General features: G+C 42.2%; 1 protein-coding gene across 1 annotated transcript in view; it reads right to left on the bottom strand.

The window, feature by feature from the left end:
• Positions 1-20,020, bottom strand: part of mtmr7b (myotubularin related protein 7b) — an 82,730-nt gene that overhangs the window by 13,852 nt on the left and 48,858 nt on the right. The window contains exon 11 of the mRNA XM_060830554.1: positions 4,145-4,345. Coding sequence (XP_060686537.1) covers positions 4,145-4,345 — 201 coding nt within the window. The remainder of the gene's footprint in view (positions 1-4,144; positions 4,346-20,020) is intronic.

The raw sequence follows: 20,020 nt of genomic DNA, 5'->3' as shown, positions 1-20,020 counted from the left end.
TTAAGAAAGGTGGTAAATACAAGGCAGGGAACTATAGACCAGTGAGCCTGATGTCAGCAGTGGGCAAGTTGTTGGAGGGAATTCTGAGGGACAGGATGTAAGTGTATTTGGAAAGGCAAGGACTGATTAGGGATAGTTAACATGGCTTTGTGTGTGGGAAATCATGTCCCACAAACTTGATTGAGTTTTTTGAAGAAGTAACAAAGAAGATTGATGAGGGCAGAGCCATAGATATGATCTATATGGACTTCAGTAAGGCGTTCGACAAGATTTCCCATGGAGATTGGTTAGCAAGGTTAGATATCACGGAATACAGGGAGAACTAGCCATTCGGGTACAGAACTGCCTCAAAAGGTGGAAGACAGAAGGTGGTGGTGGAGGGTTGGTTTTCTGGCTGGAGTCCTGTGACCAGTGGAGTGCCACAAGGATCGGTGCTGGGTCCACTAGTTTTCATGATTTACATAAATGATTTGGATGTGAGCATAAGAGGTATAGTTAGTAAGTTTGCAGATGACATCAAAATTGGAGGTATAGTAGACAGTGAAGAAGATTACCTCAGATTACAACAGGAGCTTGATCAGGTGGGCCAATGGGCTGAGAAGTGGCAGATGGAGTTTAATTCAGATGAATGCAAAGTGCTGCATTTTGGGAAAGCAAATCTTCGCAGGACTTATACACTTAATGGTAAGGTCCTAGGGAGTGTTGCTGAATAAAGAGAGCTTGGATTGCAGGTTCATAGCTCCTTGAAAGTAGAGTTGCAGGTAGATAGGATAGTGAAGAAGACACATGGTATGCTTTCCTTTATCGGTAAGAGTACCAAGTACAGGAGTTGGGAGGTCATGTTGCTGCTGTGCAGGACATTGGTCGGGCCACTGTTGGGATATTACGTGCAATTCTGGTCTCTGCCGTATCGGAAAGATGTTGTGAAACTTGAAAGGGCTCAGAAAAGATTTACATGGGTGTTGCCAGGGTTGGAGGATTTGAGCTACAGGGAGAGGCTGAACAGGCTGGGGCTGTTTTCCCTGGAGCGTCGGAAGCAGAGGGGTGACCTTAAAGAGGTTTACAAAATTATGAGGGGCATGGATAGGGTATATAGACAAAGTCTTTTCCCTTGTGGTGGGGGAGTCCAGAACAAGAGGGCATAGATTTAGGGTGAGAGAGAAAAGATATAAAAGAGACCTAAGGGCAACTTTTTCACGCAGAGGGTGGTACGTGTATGGAATGAGCTGCCAGAGGAAGTGGTGGAGGCTAGTACAATTCAACATTTCAAAGGCATCTGGATGGGCATATGAATAGGAAATGTTTGGAGGGATATGGGCCAGGTGCTGGCAGGTGGGACTAGATTGGGTTGGAAAATCTGGTCGGCATGGACAGGTTGGACCAAAGGGTCTGTTTCCGTGCTGTACATCTCCATGACTCATTGTGACTTCTGTCTGCTCACTGTTACAAAATGAAGAATCAGTGAGTTTAAGTCCAATTGAACGAGTTGTTGGACACCATAAAAAGGCAGTGTGATAAATTGCTGTTTTGCGTGCACTGGGGAAACTGCACCTAAAATGTCTTAAATTGCACTGATTAGGTTGGGCTTCTAGTAACTATAGGCCAGTGAGTCTGACTTCAGTGGTGGGCAAAGTCTTAGAAAGAATGGTAAGGGATAAGATTTATGAACATCTGGGTAGGAATAACGTGATCAGGGATAGCCAGCATGGTTTTGTGAAGGGCAGGTCGTGCCTCACAAACCTTATTGAGTTCTTTGAGAAGGTGACTAAGGAAGTGGACGAGGGTAAAGCAGTAGATGTTGTGTATATGGATTTTAGTAAGGCGTTCGATAAGGTTCCCCATGGTAGGCTAATGCTAAAACTTCGGAGGTATGGCATTGAGGATACATTAGAGGTTTGGATTAGGAATTGGCTGGCTGGAAGGAGACAGAGGGTAGTAGTTGATGGATTATGTTCATCTTGGAGCGCAGTTACTAGCGGTGTACCACAAGGATCTGTTTTGGGACCATTGCTTTTTGTTATCTTTATAAATGATCTAGAGGAAGGACTTGAAAGCTGGGTAAGCAAGTTTGCGGATGACACAAAAGTCGGTGGAGTTGTGGATAGTGAGGAAGGAAGTGGTAGGTTACAGCGGGATATAGATAAGTTGCAGAGCTGGGCGGAAATGTGGCAAATGGAATTCAATGTAGCTAAGTGCGAAGTCGTTCACTTTGGTAGGAATAACAAGATGATGGATTACTGGGCTAATGGTAGGCTACTTGGTAGTGTGGATGAGCAGAGGGATCTTGGTGTCCATGTACACAGATCTCTGAAAGTTGCCACCCAGGTAAATAGTGCTGTGAGGAAGGCATATGGTGTACTGGGCTTTATTGGCAGAGGAATTGAGTTCCGGAGTCCTGAGGTCATGTTGCAGTTGTATAAGACTCTGGTGAGGCCTCATCTGGAGTATTGTGTGCAGTTTTGGTCGCCATACTATAGGAAGGATGTGGAAGCTTTAGAACGAGTGCAGAGGAGGTTTACCAGGATGTTGCCTGGAATGGTAGGAAAATCTTATGAGGAAAGGCTGAGGCACTTGGGGCTGTTCTCATTGGAGAAGAGAAGGTTTAGGGGAGATCTGATAGAAGTGTATAAGATGATTAGGGGTTTAGATAGGGTAGATACTAAGAACCTTTTACCGCTAATGGAGTCAGGTGTTACTAGGGGACATAGCTTTAAATTAAGGGGTGGTAGGTATAGGACAGATGTTAGGGGTAGATTCTTCACACAGCGGGTTGTGAGTTCATGGAATGCCCTGCCCGTATCAGTGGTGAACTCTCCTTCTTTATGGTCATTTAAGCGGGCATTGGATAGGCATTTGGAAGTTATTGGGCTAGTATAGGTTAGGTAGGATTCGGTCGGCGCAACATCGAGGGCCGAAGGGCCTGTACTGCGCTGTATCCTTCTATGTTCTATGTTCTATGTTCAAATTTCCACTCAACAGATGTATTTGCATAATTACAAATTAAAATTGTCCAGGAACCAACACAATCAAACAATAAATAACAGAACAATTGTTTCATTTTCCTTTTCCATTAATAAACATTCCTTGATGCATTTAAGAGCTGAAATCTGGTGCAATTTTATTAATGAACTAATCAAGAAAAGTATGTATTTTTAATTAACTTTCATGTGAATTTTTTAAAACTCACTGGAAGCCAGTCAGAAAATAAATTAAATAGTTTTAATAGTTTATTGTTACTCATTTGTCATTTTCTTAATAAATTCCTGTTAAATGTAAAATCTTATAAACTATGTCTACTTAAGTGCAGGCACCAAAGATGACGAACCCAATTTGAAGAACTTTCCTGAATCATTTAAAGCAATGGAAGCACACATTTTTGACTTTCTGGGGGATGGGGTGCCTTTGGGTAGTGGCCTGATTTTGGGTGAACTGAATCTAAATCAATGTATTAGGTCAAGAAAAACACAAATTGGGCCCTTGCACAATTCATATTTAAACGAATAAATCTTTTGCACTGGCTTGACCAATTCCATTCCAAATTCTGCTATATCTAATGGAGACAAGTAGAAGTTCACCCCCAGTCTCTCTCCTCTGCGCACTATCCCATCATCTGAGAGTTGTTGTTCCCTTGGCTGCCATCAGCTGCTCTACTCACTCTTGGTGGCTGTGTTCTGATTTTTGCCACCTAGTCAATTCAACAGCTATAAAAGATGATCAAAAAGATACTCAGCACCAAGATGGCAAAGTTTAAAAGGAAATTCACTCTGTGATCAACATTCCTCTCTCAACTTGTGGAACTTCCCACACACAAAATACACCATAAATTTGTCTACATGAGAATAGTGAGGCATGTAAAAAAAAAGTTCTTCGGTTGTAAACTATTTCCATAAATTCTGAAAACAATAATAAGGAAATGTGTTCACGTTAAGTTTGTCCCCAGTTAGGCCTCTTCCACAAAACCAACCCAACACCTATCTGAACACTCCCATTCTTTTAAAAAAAATCAAAAAGCCAAACAAAAAAAAAATTGTACCTTTGTTATGGACAACTGAATTTATGGAGCTATTACATAAAAATCTCAAACTACTTATTATTAGTGAAAAAATTAAAATGGTGAATCATGAATGTTTAAAATTTGTTTTACCTTAGTTCTTTGCTCTCTTTATTGCTGTTACAAATAAAGTTGCCAAATTGACAAGAGTAGATATGATGATGAATGTGCACCAGAAATCTTTCATTGAACTCAAAGGCGCATGGAAATTGTTCCATCAGCTGCCAGACACAGTCAAAAAACTGATCAATCACCGGTGAAACTTCCCTGGGATCACCATCCAAGTGACTGTATCTGTGAAACAAAGGATAGGTGGAAAGGTCAACTTCTTCTTGGAAAACTAAACAAAATATAAAATCTCCCCAAGTATTAACTTTCCTGCTCCTTTAGGGTAATTTGGAACAAAACCTTCCAACTAAGGTTGGTGACAGTCATTCAGGAAGAAAAACAAAACAACCTTTTAGTCTTCCTATTTGCCAACAAACATTCTAAAAAGTTAAATTAGGTATATAGTGTGAACATGAGGATCGAGATCATATAACCAACAAGACTGTCAATTACTATTTTTTTGAACTAATCAAATTCAATTTATAACATCTTGACTCTCATCTAGCCACATATGATGTACTGGTTAACATATTCTAGACCAATATAGTATGTAGGATTAAATACTTGTGATATACCATTGAAATGGTCTATTCAGCCCAAACTGTCCACGCAAGTGTTCATATGCCACTTGAGCTTCCTAACATTGCCCCTCATTTAAACTTACAAACCCTCTATTCCTTTCTCCTTCAAATGCTTGTCGAGCTTTCCCTTAAATGCATCCAAATTATTTGCTGCCACAGAGAGTAGCTGAAGTTAGTTCCACATTCTCATCATTCTCCGGTTAAGGGAGTGTCTTCTAAATTCTCGATCAGATTGTTTGGTAACTAACTTTATAGCTTCTGCCTACGCTCTTGCTGACAAGAGAAATCATTCATTCTGCATACATTCTATCAAACGTTCCAAATTTTAAAGACTTATTTTGTTACGTCTGCCTTTGTTTTTCAACAGGAAAAAGAAACCCATCATTTCCTGATATGTACAACCACAAAAATAGCTCCTAATGTAACAACAAGACCCGAAACATACATTTTCAAAGCGGAGAGACACTAGCCAACAACAGAGGGCAACAATGACATCACCTGAAGGCCAACATACACCACCATGATGACCAGTAACTCCAACAACTTGGTAATAGTAAAAACAATCCACAATGAGAGCTGATAACCACCCTATGTGCAGCATTTGTACAGAACCTCCCTCAAACAGGTTGGTTTATTTAGCCATCAGTAAAAATGCCCCATGAAACTATCCCATTACCAATGGATTTGTTGCACGTCCACCACTTCACATAGACGGGAGGACATTGACTGACACTTGCCTCTTCAAGAACCAAATTGGTGTGAACAACACCTAAGTGGTCGGAGACACAGTGGTATGTCCTCACCTTGATTGAGGAGACCAGTATTGGAGGGCCAGGACTGAGTGGTCAATAGTTGAAATTAAATCAAAGGTAACAGTATAGTCCCACCTAACTTATCTCATCATAGGCCACTTACCTGTCATCCCACAATATCCTCTGACTTAAACACTGCTGAATGTGTACACATGCAGTTCTTGCTTGTATCCCCATCCCCATGGTCTCTGTCACCCACCTTCACCACCTACTGGATATCGCCTGGTCAGGCAGAGCAAAGGAGCAGAAAGACCACAAGGAATAAATGCCCAATAACAACTTAACACAGTCGCTTCAGTTCACATGTAACCAGAAGTTGATATTGGCATTTGCAGGGTAGAATTGAGCCCAGATACTCAAGTGGTAAGCTGTCATGCCCTTGTGACCTCCAGTCAGAGCAAGGGAAAATAATATTGCAGGATCCAACTCCCTAGAAGTTATGGAGCCTGCTACAGATAAGACAGATAAAGACTTGGAGGGGGAGCACTCAGAAGGCTCATGGACATGCATAATTAAATCTTGGTGAACTGGCCAGCCTGCTGTTATTGCCAAGAAGCATGGAGGAGATCAACACCAACATACCACAGCACCTTGGCCAGAGGTTGGGGTCCATGCTTCCTCCTATGAAAGTGGGGACCAAACCCACTGGCATATTTGTAGATCCAACCATGACGCAGCACTCGATTACTGATGCCTCAGCTTTTAGTGCAGTACAAGCAAATGTTACTAATCATCTTAATGTTGCAGTGAAAGCTCGAAATGAGGTGGTGCAGTCTTAGACTGCCGCTATCGTGGCTGTGTATACCAGTACCAAAGTCTCAGAATTCAGAAATGTGCCCCTCAACAGAATATTAGGATTGCTGAGGATCTAGCCCTGAGAACTACCAAAGGCACCTCGGTGCAAAAACCTACTAAGCTGACTCTGAATGACAGCATTTACCTTCCCAGTACCGTCTCTCTCCACCAGCAGCTAAGTTGGTGCCTGTTGGCCAACCCAAGCCAAGGTAGTTCAATCCAAAGCCAAGCATTTTGTGTTTACTGGCATTAGAGTTGGATGAAATGATGACATACCCAATAGGTACAGAATGAAAAAGCACAAATCATTGAAATACATGATCTGGCAACTACTCAGGACTATGCTGGTGCAGAATTGCTGTTTGAGTACCCCAGTGCTTTGTTTTACGTAGCTATATAGTTCTCAATTAAAGCATGCTGCCCATGTGTCACTGTTGTGCACGGAAGTCATCAGTCACATAGCACTTGTCATCATAAAACCACCCCCTAGATACAATGTGGTAGAGAAAATGCTAATAGAACAGCAGACTACCTCAGAATAAAGGCATTATGAGTGCTGACAAAATACTGGGTATTCAGCTACCTGATATGCTGAGTGTGGTATCAAACCAATTGCACTTTCAGGGAATGATACATTTTTGATCTTAAATACAATACTCACAAAGCTATATGCCTCCAGTCAATGCACCCTGCATCATGGTAATGCCCATCTTCTTGACAAAGCAAATGGATACTCTCTACATATTGTCTCTAACCAGAGAGAAGTTAATGACATGTTCCCCCTCTTGACATGAGCATCATCAGCCACCTCTCTTACAAAACAGTGGGTATCAAACAGGGTAATGTTACACATTGACATTATTCCAGCCTGGAAGAATTCCAACGCAAAGAATGCACAGCTACGGACAAGGTTCACAGCAGTTGGCAGCACCATCCTCTGTTGTCTGCAACAGGTAAATTTAAGTGAATACCTTGTTCATAAAATAGAAACAAACACTTTAAGTGGAGTTAAGACCCCCTACCTAAAGCCTCAGGTGATTAACTGTGTGGAGTTTGCACATTCTCCCCGTGTCTGCGTGGGTTTCCTCCCACAGTCCAAAGATGACTAAATTGCCTGTAGTGTTAGGTAAGGGGTAAATGGAGGGGTATGGGTGGGTTGCGCTTCGGCGGGTCGGTGTGGACTTGTTGGGCCGAAGGGCCTGTTTCCACACTGTAAATAATCTAATCTAATCTAATCTAATCTATATGGTCACCTGCTGGGTGCCCTTCTCCCTTTCTCATCCCTCTGTGAATAGCTTAACTTTCTCTGCTCAACCTCCTGTCATGCTGCAGACCAAGGGATATAATCGTACAAGCATTCATAACCTGGCTTTATGATCGGAGACAGAGGGTGGTGGTGAAAGGCTGCTTTTTGGACTGGAGGCCTGTGACAAGCTGTGTTCCACAGGGATTGATAATGGGCCCATTTTTGTTTGTCACTTATACAAATGACTTGGATGAGAATGTAGGAGGTATGTTTAGTAAATTTGCAGATGACATTAAAATTGGTGATATAGTGATTACGAAGAGATCTTGATCAATTGGGTCAACAGGAAGAGGCAAATGGAGTTGAACTTGGATAAACGTAAGGCATTGCATTTTGGAAATACAGGTCATCCTGTTTTAACACAAGTTTAATTTGTTCAGGAAGGGGAGTAGAGACAACCCGGTAATTATTGACCAGTGAGTTTTACTTCGGTTGTGGATAAAATGTTGGAAAAGCTGATAACAGATAGGATTTAAAATCATCTAGAAAAGAATAAGTTGATTAGGGATAGTCAACATGGTTTTGTGAAGGGTAGTTCGTGCCTCACAAACCTAAATGAGTTCTTTGAGAAGGTGACCAAACAGGTGGATGAGGGTAAAGTGGTTGATGTGCTGCATATGGATTTCAGTAAGGCATTTGATAAGGTTCCCTATGGTAGGCTATTACACAAAATAGCGAGGCATGCGATTGAAGGTGATTTTAACGGTTTGAATCAGAAATTGGTGAGCTGAAAGAAGATAGAGGGCAGTAGTTAACGGGAACTGTTCATCCTGGGGTCTAGTTGCTAGTGGTGTACCGCAAGGATCTGCTTTGGGTCCACTGATGTTTGTCATTTTTATAAATGACCTAGATGAGCATGTAGAAGGATGAGTTAGTAAATTTGCAGATGACACTAAAGTCGATAGAGTTGTGGATAGTGCTGAAGGATGTAGTGGCTTACAGAGGAACATGGATAAGCTGCAGAGTTGGGCCAAGAGGTGGCAAACGGAGTTTAATGTAGAAAAGTGTGAGGTGATTTGGAAGGAGTAATAGGAATAAACACAACTGGGCTAATGGTAAGATTCTTGGTAGTGTAGATGAGCAGAGAGATGTTGGTGTCCATGTGCATAGATCCCTGGTGTCATCCAGGTTGATAGGATTGTTAAGAAGACATACGATGTGTTAGCTTTTATTAGTAGAGGGATTAAATTTCAGAACCATGAGGTTATGCTGCAGCTGTACAAAACTCTGGTGCAGCCTCACTTGGAGTATTGCGTATAGTTCTGGTCACCGCATTATCGGAAGGAAGTGGAAGCATTGGAAAAGGTTCAGAGATTTACCAGAATGTTGCCTGATATGGAAGGAGGGTCTTATGAGGAAAGGCTGAGGGACTTGAGGCTTTTTTTGTCAGAGAGAAGTTTGAGAGATGACTTAATTGAGACATATAAGATAATCAGAGGGTTAGCTAGGATAGACAGTGAGAGTCTTTTTCCTCGGATGGTGATAGCTAGCATAAAGGGACATAGGTTTAAATTGAGGGGTGCTAGATACAGGACAAATGTCAGAGGTAGTTTCTTTACTCAGAGAATAGTAGGGGTGTGCAACAGTAGTAGACTCACCAACTTTAAGAAATTTAAATGGTTTTCGGATAGACATATGGATGAAAATGGAATAGTGTAGGATAGTTGGGCTTTGCACTGGTTTCATAGGTCAGCTGAATATTGAGGGCTGAAGAGCCTGTACTGCGCTGTAATGTTCTATGTTCTACGTTCTATGTTCTAATCAAGGCACATTCACTGTAAAGTGATTGACGAGTTGGGGACACTTTTTTAAAGCACAAACTTGAGTGCGTCTGGGAAAATTAACAAACAGTGAAATTCTCAACTGATCTTGGAGGAACCTGTTTGAGAGAGGTCACAGCACAGAAACAAATCAGTGAATAGTTTTAAGTATACCCTTGCTGTAAGACTGCAGTAGTGAGTAGAGTGGGTTCTTCCTTGATTATATGTTTTATAGAGATATGTCTCTTGATTAAACTTAAAAATACAAGTCATAAGTATTAAGTTAGCCTGGAGCAGTGTTTTGTAGAGGAGGAAGGTGGTGCTTTTCTGGGTCTGCAGATTGGAAGAAGCAAAAATGACCTTTAGTAGAGTGATATGCACTTCTTGTTGGATGTGGGAGTGTAGGGAGAATTTACGTGTTACTGAGGATTATATCTGTAATAAATACCATTGGTTACGAATCCTATCAGATCAAATGGATCAGTTGGAGGGACAGTTAGAGGCAATGAAGAACTTACAAGAGCAAGTGGGTGTGATGGATGGCAGTTATGGGAAGGGAGAAATGTCACAGATATAGCCACATAGATGGGTTAACTCCAGGAAAGGTAAGAGAGGTAGGCAGCTAGTGCAGGAGTCTTCTGTGGCTATCCCCATTTCAAACAAGTATGCTGTTTTGGAAAATGTAGGAGGTGATGGATTCTATGGGGAATGTAACATGAACAGCCAAGTTTCTGGTATCAAGACAGGCTCTAATGCAATGAGGGGTATGTCAGGTTCCAAGAGAATAATTGTGTTAGGGGGCACTCCTGTCCGAGGCACAGCCAAACGGTTCTGCAGCCAGCAGCAAAAAATCAGAATGGTGTCTTGCCTCCCTGGTGCCAAGACCAAGGATGTCTCAGAGAGGGTGCACAATGTTCTCATAGGGGAGAAGGATCAGCAGGAGGTCATTGTACATATTGGAACCGATGACACAGGAAGGGAAAGGGATGAGATTCTGAAGGGATGATATAGAGTTAGGCAGGAATTTACAAAGGAAGTCCTTGAGAGTATTAATATCTGGATTACTCCCAGTGAGGATAGGAACAGGAGGATAGAGCAAATGAATGCATGGCTGAGGAGTTGGTGCAGAAGAGAAGGATTCACATTTTTGCATCACTGGAATCTCTTCTGGGGTAGAAGTGACCTACACAACAAGAACTCATTGCACCTGAATTGGAAGGGGACTAGTATACTGGCAGAGAGATTGGCTAGAGCTGCTCAGGAGGAAGTAACCTAGTAAGACGTGGATTAGGACCCAGGGAAATAATGAGGAAAGAGATCAATCTGAAACTGGTACAGTTGAAAAAAACTAGTCAAACAGTCAGGACAGGCAGGGACAAAGCAGAGAACAAGGTTGGACTGATCAATTAAACTGCATTTATTTCAACACAATAGGCCTAACAGAGAAGGCAGATGAACTCAAGGGATGGTTAGGAACATGGGACTGGGATATCATAGCAATTACAGAAATGTGGCTCAGGGATGGACAGGACTGGCAGCTTAATGTTCCAGGATACAAATGCTACAGGAAGGATAGAAAAGGAGGCAAAAGAGGAGGGGGAGTGGCATTTTTGATAAGGGAGAGCATTACAGCCGTACTGAGGGAGGATATTCCCGGAAATACATCCAGGGAAGTTATTTGGGTGGAAATGAGAAATAAGAAAGGGGTGATCACCTTATTGGGATTGCATTACAGATCCCTAATAGTCAGCAGGAAATTGAGAAACAAATTTATAAGGAGATCTCAGTTATCTGTAAGAATAATAGGATGGTTATGATAAGGGATTTTAACTTTCCAAGCATAGACTGGGACTGCCATAGTGTTACGGGTTTAGATGGAGAAGAGTTTGTTAAGTGTGTACAAGAAAATTTTCTGATTCAGTATGTGGATATACCCACTAGGAAAAGTGCAAAACTTGACCTACTCTTGGGAAATAAGGCAGGGCAGATGACTGAGGTGTCAGTTGAAGCCAGCGAACATAATTCTATTAGTTTTAAAATAGTAATGGAAAAGGATAGACCAGATCTAAAAGTTGAAGTTATAAGTTGGCAGAAAGCTAATTTTGACAAGGCCAGAACTTACAAAAGCTGACAGGGGCAGATGTTCGGCTGGAAAATGGGAAGCCTTCAGAAATGAGATAATGAGAGTCCAGAGAAAGTATATTCCTGTCAGGTTGAAAGGAAAGGCTGGTACGTGTAGGGAATGCTGGATGACTAAAGAAATTGAGGATTTGGTTAAGAAAAAGAAGGAAGCATATGTAAGATATAGACAGGATAGATAGAGTGTATCCTTAGAAGAGTATAAAGTAGTAGGAATCTACTTAAGAGGGAAATCAGGAGGGCAAAAAGGGGACATGAGATAGCTTTGGCAAATAGAATTAAGGAGACTTCAGAGGGTTTTTACAAATACATTAAGGACAAAAGGGTAAGTTGGGAGAGAATAGGGCCCCTCAAAGATCAGCAAGGTGGCCTTTGTGTGGAGCTGCAGGAGATGGGGGAGATACTAAATGAGTATTTTCCACAGTGTTTACTGTGGAAAAGGTCATGGAAGATACAGAATGTAGGGAAATAGATGGTGGCATCTTGAAAGATGTCCATATTACAGAGAAGTAAGTGATGGACATCTTGAAACGCAAATGTAGATAAATCCCCATGACTTAATCAGGTGTACCCTAGAACTCTGTGGGAAGCCAAGGAAGTGATTACTGTGCCCCTTGCTGAGATATTTATATCATCAATAGTCACAGATGAGTTGGCAGAAGATTGGTGGTTGGCTAACATAGCACCACTGTTTAAGAAGGATGGTAAGGGCAAGCCAGGGAACTACAGACTGTTGAGCCAATGTCAGTGGTGAGCAAGTTGTTGGAGGGAATCCTGAGGCACAGGATGTACATGTATTTGGAAAGGCAAGGACTGATTAGGGATAGTCAACGTAACTTTGTGCATGGGAAATCATGTCTCACACACTTGATTGAGTTTTTTGAAGAAGTAACAAAGAGGATTGATGAGGGCAGAGCGGTAGACATGATCTGTATGGACTTCAGTAAGGCATTCAACAAGGTTCCCCTTGGGTGACTGGTTAGCAAGGCTAGACCTCACAAAATATAGGGAGAACTAGCCATTTGGATACAGGACTGGTTTGAAGATAGAAGACAGAGGGGGGTGGTGGAGGGTTGCTTTTCAGACTGGAGGCCTGTGACCAGTGGAGTGCCACAAGGAGCAGTGCTGCGTCACTGCTTTTCATCATTTATATAAATGATTTGGATGTCAACACAGGAGGTGTAGTTAGTAAGCTTGCAGATGGCAACAAAATTGGAGGTGTAATGGACTGCGAAGAAGGTTAGCTCATATTACAATGGGATCTTGACCAATTGGGCCAATGGACTGAGGAGTGGCAGATGAAGTTTAATTTAGTTAAATGCGAGGTGCTGCATTTTGGGAAAACTTAGCAGGACCTATACACTAGTAAAAAATGAGGTCTGCAGATGCTGGAGATCACAGCTGAAAATGTGTTGCTGGTCAAAGCACAGCAGGCCAGGCAGCATCTCAGGAATAGAGAATTCGACGTTTCGAGCATAAGCCCTTCATCCTGATGAAGGGCTTATGCTCGAAATGTCGAATTCTCTATTCCTGAGATGCTGCCTGGCCTGCTGTGCTTTGACCAGCAACACATTTTCAGGACCTATACACTTAATGGTAAGGTGGTAGAGAGTGTTGCTGAACAAAGAGACCTTGGAGTGCAGGTTCATAGCTCCGTGAAAGTGGAGTCGCAGGTACATAGGATAGTGAAGGCGGCGTTTGGTATGCTTTCATTTACTAGTCAGAGTATTGAGTACAGGAATTTGGAGGTAATGTTGCGGTTGTACAGGACACTGGTTAGGCTACTTTTGGAGTATTGCGTGCAATTCTGGTCTCCTTCCTATTGGAAAGATGTTGCGAAACTTGAAAGGGTTCAGAAAAGATTTACAAGGATGATGCCAGGATTGGAGGATTTGAGCTATAGGGAGAGGCTGAATAGGCTGGGGCTGTTTTCCCTGGAGCATCGGAGACTGAGAGGTGACCTTATAGAGGTTCATAAAATCATGAGGGGCATAGGACAGGAAAAATAGACAAAGTCTTTTCCCTAGGGTGGGTGGGTCCAGAACTCAAGGACATAGGTTTAGGGTGAGAGGGGAAGATTTAAAGGAGATTAGGGGGCAACCTTTTCACACAGAGGGTAGTACATGTATGGAACGAGCTGCCAGAGGAAGTGGTGAGGGCTAATACAATGTAGAGTAAAAAATGAGGTCTGCAGATGCTGGAGATCACAGCTGCAAATGTGTTGCTGGTCAAAGCACAGCAGGTTAGGCAGCATCTCAGGAATAGAGAATTCGACGTTTCGAGCATAAGCCCTTCATCAGCTAATACAATTGCAACATTTAAAAGGCATTTGGATGGGTTTGTGAATAGGAAGGGTTTGAAGGGATTTGGGCTGGGTGCTCGCAAATGGAACTAGATTGGGTTGGGCTATCTTGTCGGCACGGACGAGTTAGACCAAAGGGTCTGTTTCTGTGCTGTACATCTCTAAACTCAATGGCTGTGTATGTTGGCTATAACACGACTATATCACCAACACTTTAAGTGCTGTTCCTAAAGCGCGATTTTTCTACAATGCGGGGTCGTACAACAACGCAACCATCGCTTTATAAAAGAACACCTTGCACAAACAAAGCCAGGACTTATACAGTTAATGTTAGGCCCTGTAGAACAGAGAGACCTAGGAGTTAGAACATAGAACACAGAACATAGAACAGTACAGTACAGCACAGAACAGACCCTTCAGCCCATGATGTTGTGCTGACAATTGATCCTCATGTATGCACCCTCAAATTTCTGCGACCAAATGCATGTCCAGCAGTCTCTTAAATGTCCCTACTGACCTTGCTTCCACAACTGCTGCTGGCAACGCATTCCATGCTCTCTGTGTAAAGAACCCGCCTCTGACATCCCCTCTATACTTTCCTCCAACCAGCTTAAAACTATGACCCCTCCTGTTAGCCATTTCTGCCCTGGGAAATAGTCTCTGGCTATCGACTCTATCTATGCCTCTCATTATCTTGTATACCTCAATTAGGTCCCCTCTCCTCCTCCTTTTCTCCAATGAGGCACATAATTCTTTGAAATTTGCATCACATAGACAGGGTGGTTAAGGCAGCATTTAACACACTTGCCTTCATTGCTCAGATCTTTGAGTAGAGGAATTGAGACGTCATGTTGTACAGGATGTTGGTAAGGCCACTTGTGGAATACTGTGTGCAGCTCTAGTCACCCTGTTATAAGAAGGATATTATTAAATTGGAAAGGGTTCAGAAAAGATTTACCAGGATGTTGCTGGGAAGGGAGGATTTGAGTTATAAAAATAGACTGGGAAGACAGAGAATTTTTTTCACTGGAACACAGGAAATTGAGGGTGACCTTATACAACCATGAGAGGCATAGATAAGGTGAATGACAAAGGTTTTTTCACTATGATGAGGAATTTCAAAACTATGGGGCATATTTTTAAGCTGGTAGGAGAAAGATTTAAAAAGGACATGAGGGACAACTTTTTTTTTTACACAGAATGCTTCATGTGGAATGAACTGCCAGAGAATGTTGTGGATGCAGGTATAGTTATAATGTTTAAAAGAAGTTTAGATAAGTTCGTAAATGGGAACGATTTGGAGTGACATGGGCTAAGCATTGGGAGGTGGGACTGGTTTGGTTTGGAACACAATCAGCATGGACTGGTTTGACCGAAGAGTCTGTTTCCGTGCTGTGTGACTCTATCCCTGTACAACTGGGAGCAAGTAGTCTGGCCAGGACTTTACACATTTAACACCACTCCCTGTTAACTTCACCCACTTTAAATAGCACTACAAATTTGTACGGTACAAACTTAGTCAACACCATTACAGATCAATCAACAAGTAAATGAAAAGTTTAAATAAAGCTGCTAGAGTTGGAGGGAATTGCTCCTGCTACTGAGCACGTGTGTAGCTCTGTGTATTTAAAAGGGCTGTGACTCCTCTAAACATCACACATTGGCAGTGCAACTGAAGGTAATGTCAAAGGAGAAAGCCAATATCATTAAAACTGCAGCTAGTCTCAATGATGATGCAGCAGCAAGTGTACATTTAGAAAAAATATTCAAATTCTCCTCCACTTCACACACCACCACCCTTGAATCCCACCCATCCCAACACAACAAGGACAGAACCCCTGGTCCTCACCTTCCATCGCACCAAATTCCACATACAGCGCATCATCCTCTGCCACTTCCGCCACCTCCAAACGGAACCCACCACCAGAGATATATTTCCCACCCCACCCCTATCAGCATTCCAGACACATCATTCCCTCGTGACTCCCTCGTCAGGTCCACATCTCCCATCAGCCCACACCTCACTCCTAGCACCTATCCCTGCCACTGCAGGAAGTGCAAAACCTGCACCCACGCCACTCTTCTCACCTCCATGCAAGGCCCCAAAGAATCCTTCCATATCTGTCAGAAATTCACCTGTACCTCTATCAATGTCATCTACTGCATTCGTTGCACCAGCTGTGGTTTCCTCTACATCGGGGAGACAGGACACCTTCTTGCGGATCGTTTCAGAGAACATCTCTGGGACATCCGCACCCACCAACCCCACCGCCCTGGGGCTGAACACTTCAACTCCCCCTCCCACTCCATCAAGGACATACGATGACAAGTCCAGGTTTGTGGGAGTTGGGGTAAGAACACAGGAGAAGGAGAAAATGAGGTGTTATGCTTCCAGCTTGCACTGAGCTTCACTGGAGCACCGCAGCAAGCCCAAGAAAGACATATTAGACACAGAACGCAATGGTGTGTTGAAATGACAGGCAACTGGAAGCTCAGGGTCATTTTTGCAGACAACTTAGGAGTTCTGCAAATTGGTCACCCAGTCTGCACTTCATTTCCCCATTGTAAATCACAAAGTTAACAGTGCAACAGGTTTATTTGGAAGTACGAGCTTTCGGAGCACTGCTCCTTTGTCAGGTAGCTAGTGGGGCAGGATCATAAGGACACAGAATTTATAGTAGAGGTTGTCACATTGTGAGCACCGAATACAGTCAGCTAGATTGAATGAAGAGCAAGTAAAGCACTGCTTCACCTGGAAGGGGTGACTGGGACTTTGGAAGTGAGGAAGGAGGAGATAATTGAGCAGGTTTTGCATCATCTCTCCAAAAATAACTCTCCTAAAAAAAATGGAAAATCTAGTCTGTAAATTAGCAGATGGACGAGATAATCAATGAAAATGTCTGAGGTCATTTAAGTTGGAGAAGAAAACTTCCTTTTCTAATGTAAATCCAGCAGCCAAGTTAAAGGAATCTCCTGATAGACAGCAGCAGTGATGTCAGCAAGCAGGGTAAGGAGCCATTCATTTTAGATCCTTGTTTACTGTCAAGTATACTTTGTGACTGAAGTATTCTTGTAAGTACCCAAACACGCTCAAGAAAATTCCAGTTGTACAGAATAGCACATTATTACAAGTTACACGTAGAAAGAACAGTTCATAATTCACAGGATTATCTTGGTTACAGACCTGATCAAAACGACAACTTCACTCTGAGGAAAGTGCTATGCCAAAGACACCTCAGGATTCTCTCAAAGGGACAAACTTCCTGAAGGTTATGGCAATAGTCTCCTGCGCTCTCATTTAATCAGCAGGTCAATTTGCTGTATTCATGACCCGAAAGGGAACAGTCTTGGAGGCTTCACAATGCTGCAGCCTCCAGTTCTTAAAACATAGGCACTATACCCTTCCTGCTGTTGCCTCGTTTTATATTCAGCACTAAACTGAACCAGAAGAGCAATAAACATGATTGCCTTGCCAAATGATTACTCGAAGATGCAAAATGTACTCTGGGTGGGGGATTTCAATATCCATCACTAACAGTGGCTCAGCAGCAGCACTACTGATTGAGCTAGTCAGACTAGGCCTGCAGCAGGTGATAAGGGAATCAACAAGAGGGAAAAGCATACTTGACCTCTTACTTATCAATCTGTTGGCTGCAGATGCATTTGTCCCTGACAGTATCAGTTCGAGTGACCATTGCACAGTCCAGTGGAGACAAAGTCCCTTCAAATTGAGAATACCCTCTATCGTGTTGTGTGGCACTATCACTGTCCAAAATGGGACAGACATCAAACAGATCTAGCAACTCAAGACTGGGCATTCATGAGGCACTATGGACCATCAGCAGCAGCAGCAGAATTGTACTCAAGCACTAACTTGAACCTCATGAAATAACACTTAAAAATTTGACACCATCCAGGACAAAACAGCCCGCTTGATTAGTACCAGGTCTACAAGCATCCATTTCCTCCATCACTGATGCTCAAGAGCAGCATGTACATATCAACAAGATACACTGAAGAAATTCACCAAACATCCTTAGACAGCACCTCTTAAACCCACAACTACTTCCATTGAAAAGGACAAGGGCAGCAGATACATAGAAACATCACCACCTACAAATTCTGCTCTAAGCCACTCACCACTCTGACTCAGAAATGTATTGCTATTCCTTTGCCGTCACTGGATCAAAATCCTGGAATTCCCTCCTTAAGTACATTGTAGGTCTAACTACAGCACATGGACTGCAGGGTAATAAATGCTGGCCTTAAAGTTTCTGTTGAGTGTTAGTTTGCCTTTTTGTTATAGTGCCTGATTAGGGGCTGTTTAACTTGATTTTGAGTTCATTTTAAAAAGATGAATTTATCCTTTTGTCCCTCTGAACCAGTGAGGCACTTTTTTGAAGAAACTGACCTGGTTATCTGAACTTCAATGTTCAATTTTGCAGCACACTAAACTTAAACTTTTCTTTTAAAAACAGTCACATTGAATAAAGTTTGTATACTGAAAGTTAAGAATATGTACTATGTTTTCACTGAGTAGAAAGAAGTAAAGAAATTTCACCTGAAAATATTATTAGATTTATTAGTGACTCTCTTATATTTGTGATCCTTTTTGTACAAACTTGTAAATTTACAAGAAATAGTAAGCTGTTTTTGTTATGTAGTCACAATTTTGTTCTAATAATTTTTCTAGTTTTCTTCAAGTTTTCCTTTTCTCCAATTACAGATTCTTGAGCAACAAATGTAGTGATATATAAATATTTCAGTCACATTTTTCTACACACAAGCAACTTCAATATTTTGTAAAAGATGTTGCTGGATCTTTAGCACACCCTTTTCTTCTAAGACCTGATAATTATCCTCAATAAAAACCCACTGAGTTTAAAGTACCTGAATAATGCTTTGTAATTTAAACTTTTTATTTTAAAAAATATCATCTTGTACAGTGTTTGTGATTTTCATTTCCTAAAAGAATGTTTGAAAATAGTGTATGATGCAACAATCCAAGGTCAGTAAAAGCCAGGTTCAAATATAAACCTCGTGTGCACTATTTGTTCAGTGAAAAGTCAACAAACCATTGAAAGCAGGCCATTTAATCATTCAAATGCAGTAAAATGTTAGAAACTGTCCAACAACTTTACCTTTCTAAAAGGAAAAAACAGGTTGGAACCAAAATTGGTGAGCTGAAAGAAGACAGAGGGTGGTAGTTTAGTTGTTAGTGGTGTACCACAAGGATCTTGCTTTGGGTCCACTGCTGTTTGTCATTTTTATATTTGACCTAGAAGAAGGGCAGCACGGTGGTTAGCACTGCTGCCTCACAGCGCCAGGGACCCGGGTTCAATTCCCGTCTTGGGCAACTGTCTGTGTGGAGTTTGCACATTCTCCCTGTATCTGCGTGGGTTTCCTCTGACAATCCAAGGATGTGCAGGTTGGGTGAATTGGCCATGCAAAATTGCTTGTAGTGTTAGGTGTATTAGTCAGGGGTAAATGTAGTGGAATGGGTCTGGGTGGGTTGCTCTTCGGAGGGTCGGTGTGATTTTATTGGACCGATGGGCCTATTTCCACACTATAGGGAATCTAATCTAGTTAAACTTCTTCCAATTTTTTCATTCACTTGTGGGATGAGGGCATCACTAGCTGGCCAGCACTCACTGCCCATTTCTAGTTGCCCTTGAGAAGGTAGTGGTGAGTTGTCTTCTTGAACTGCTGCAGTCCATGTGTGGGAAGTTGACTTACAATGCCCTTAATGGAGGGAACTCCAAGGTTTTAACCCAGCAACAGTGAAGGTATGGTGATATATTTACGGATGTGGATTTATAGATTTTTAGTGAATTTCTGAAGTACATCTTATAGATAGTTCACACTGCTGTTACGGAGCATCGATAGTGGAGGGAGTGGATGTTTGCAGATGTGGTGCCAATCAGGCAGGCTGCTTTGTCCACAATGTTGTCAAGCTTGTTGAGTGTTCTTGGAACTGCATCCATGTAAATAAGTGGGGAATATTCCATCACACTCCTGACTTGTGCCTTGTAGATGGTGAACAGGCTCTGGGGACTCAGAAGATGAGTTAGTCGCTGGAGTATTCCTAACCTATGACTGCTCTCATGGCAACTACATTTATTTTGCAAGTTCACTTAAGCTTCTGGTCAATGGTAACCCGAAGGAT

The sequence above is a fragment of the Hemiscyllium ocellatum genome, chromosome 1 (genome assembly GCF_020745735.1).
Source record: "Hemiscyllium ocellatum isolate sHemOce1 chromosome 1, sHemOce1.pat.X.cur, whole genome shotgun sequence".
In the NCBI taxonomy this organism is placed as follows: Eukaryota; Metazoa; Chordata; class Chondrichthyes; order Orectolobiformes; family Hemiscylliidae; genus Hemiscyllium; species Hemiscyllium ocellatum.
The sequence above is the reverse complement of the archived record's forward strand: the minus strand, read 5'-3'. Positions and strand labels throughout refer to the sequence as shown.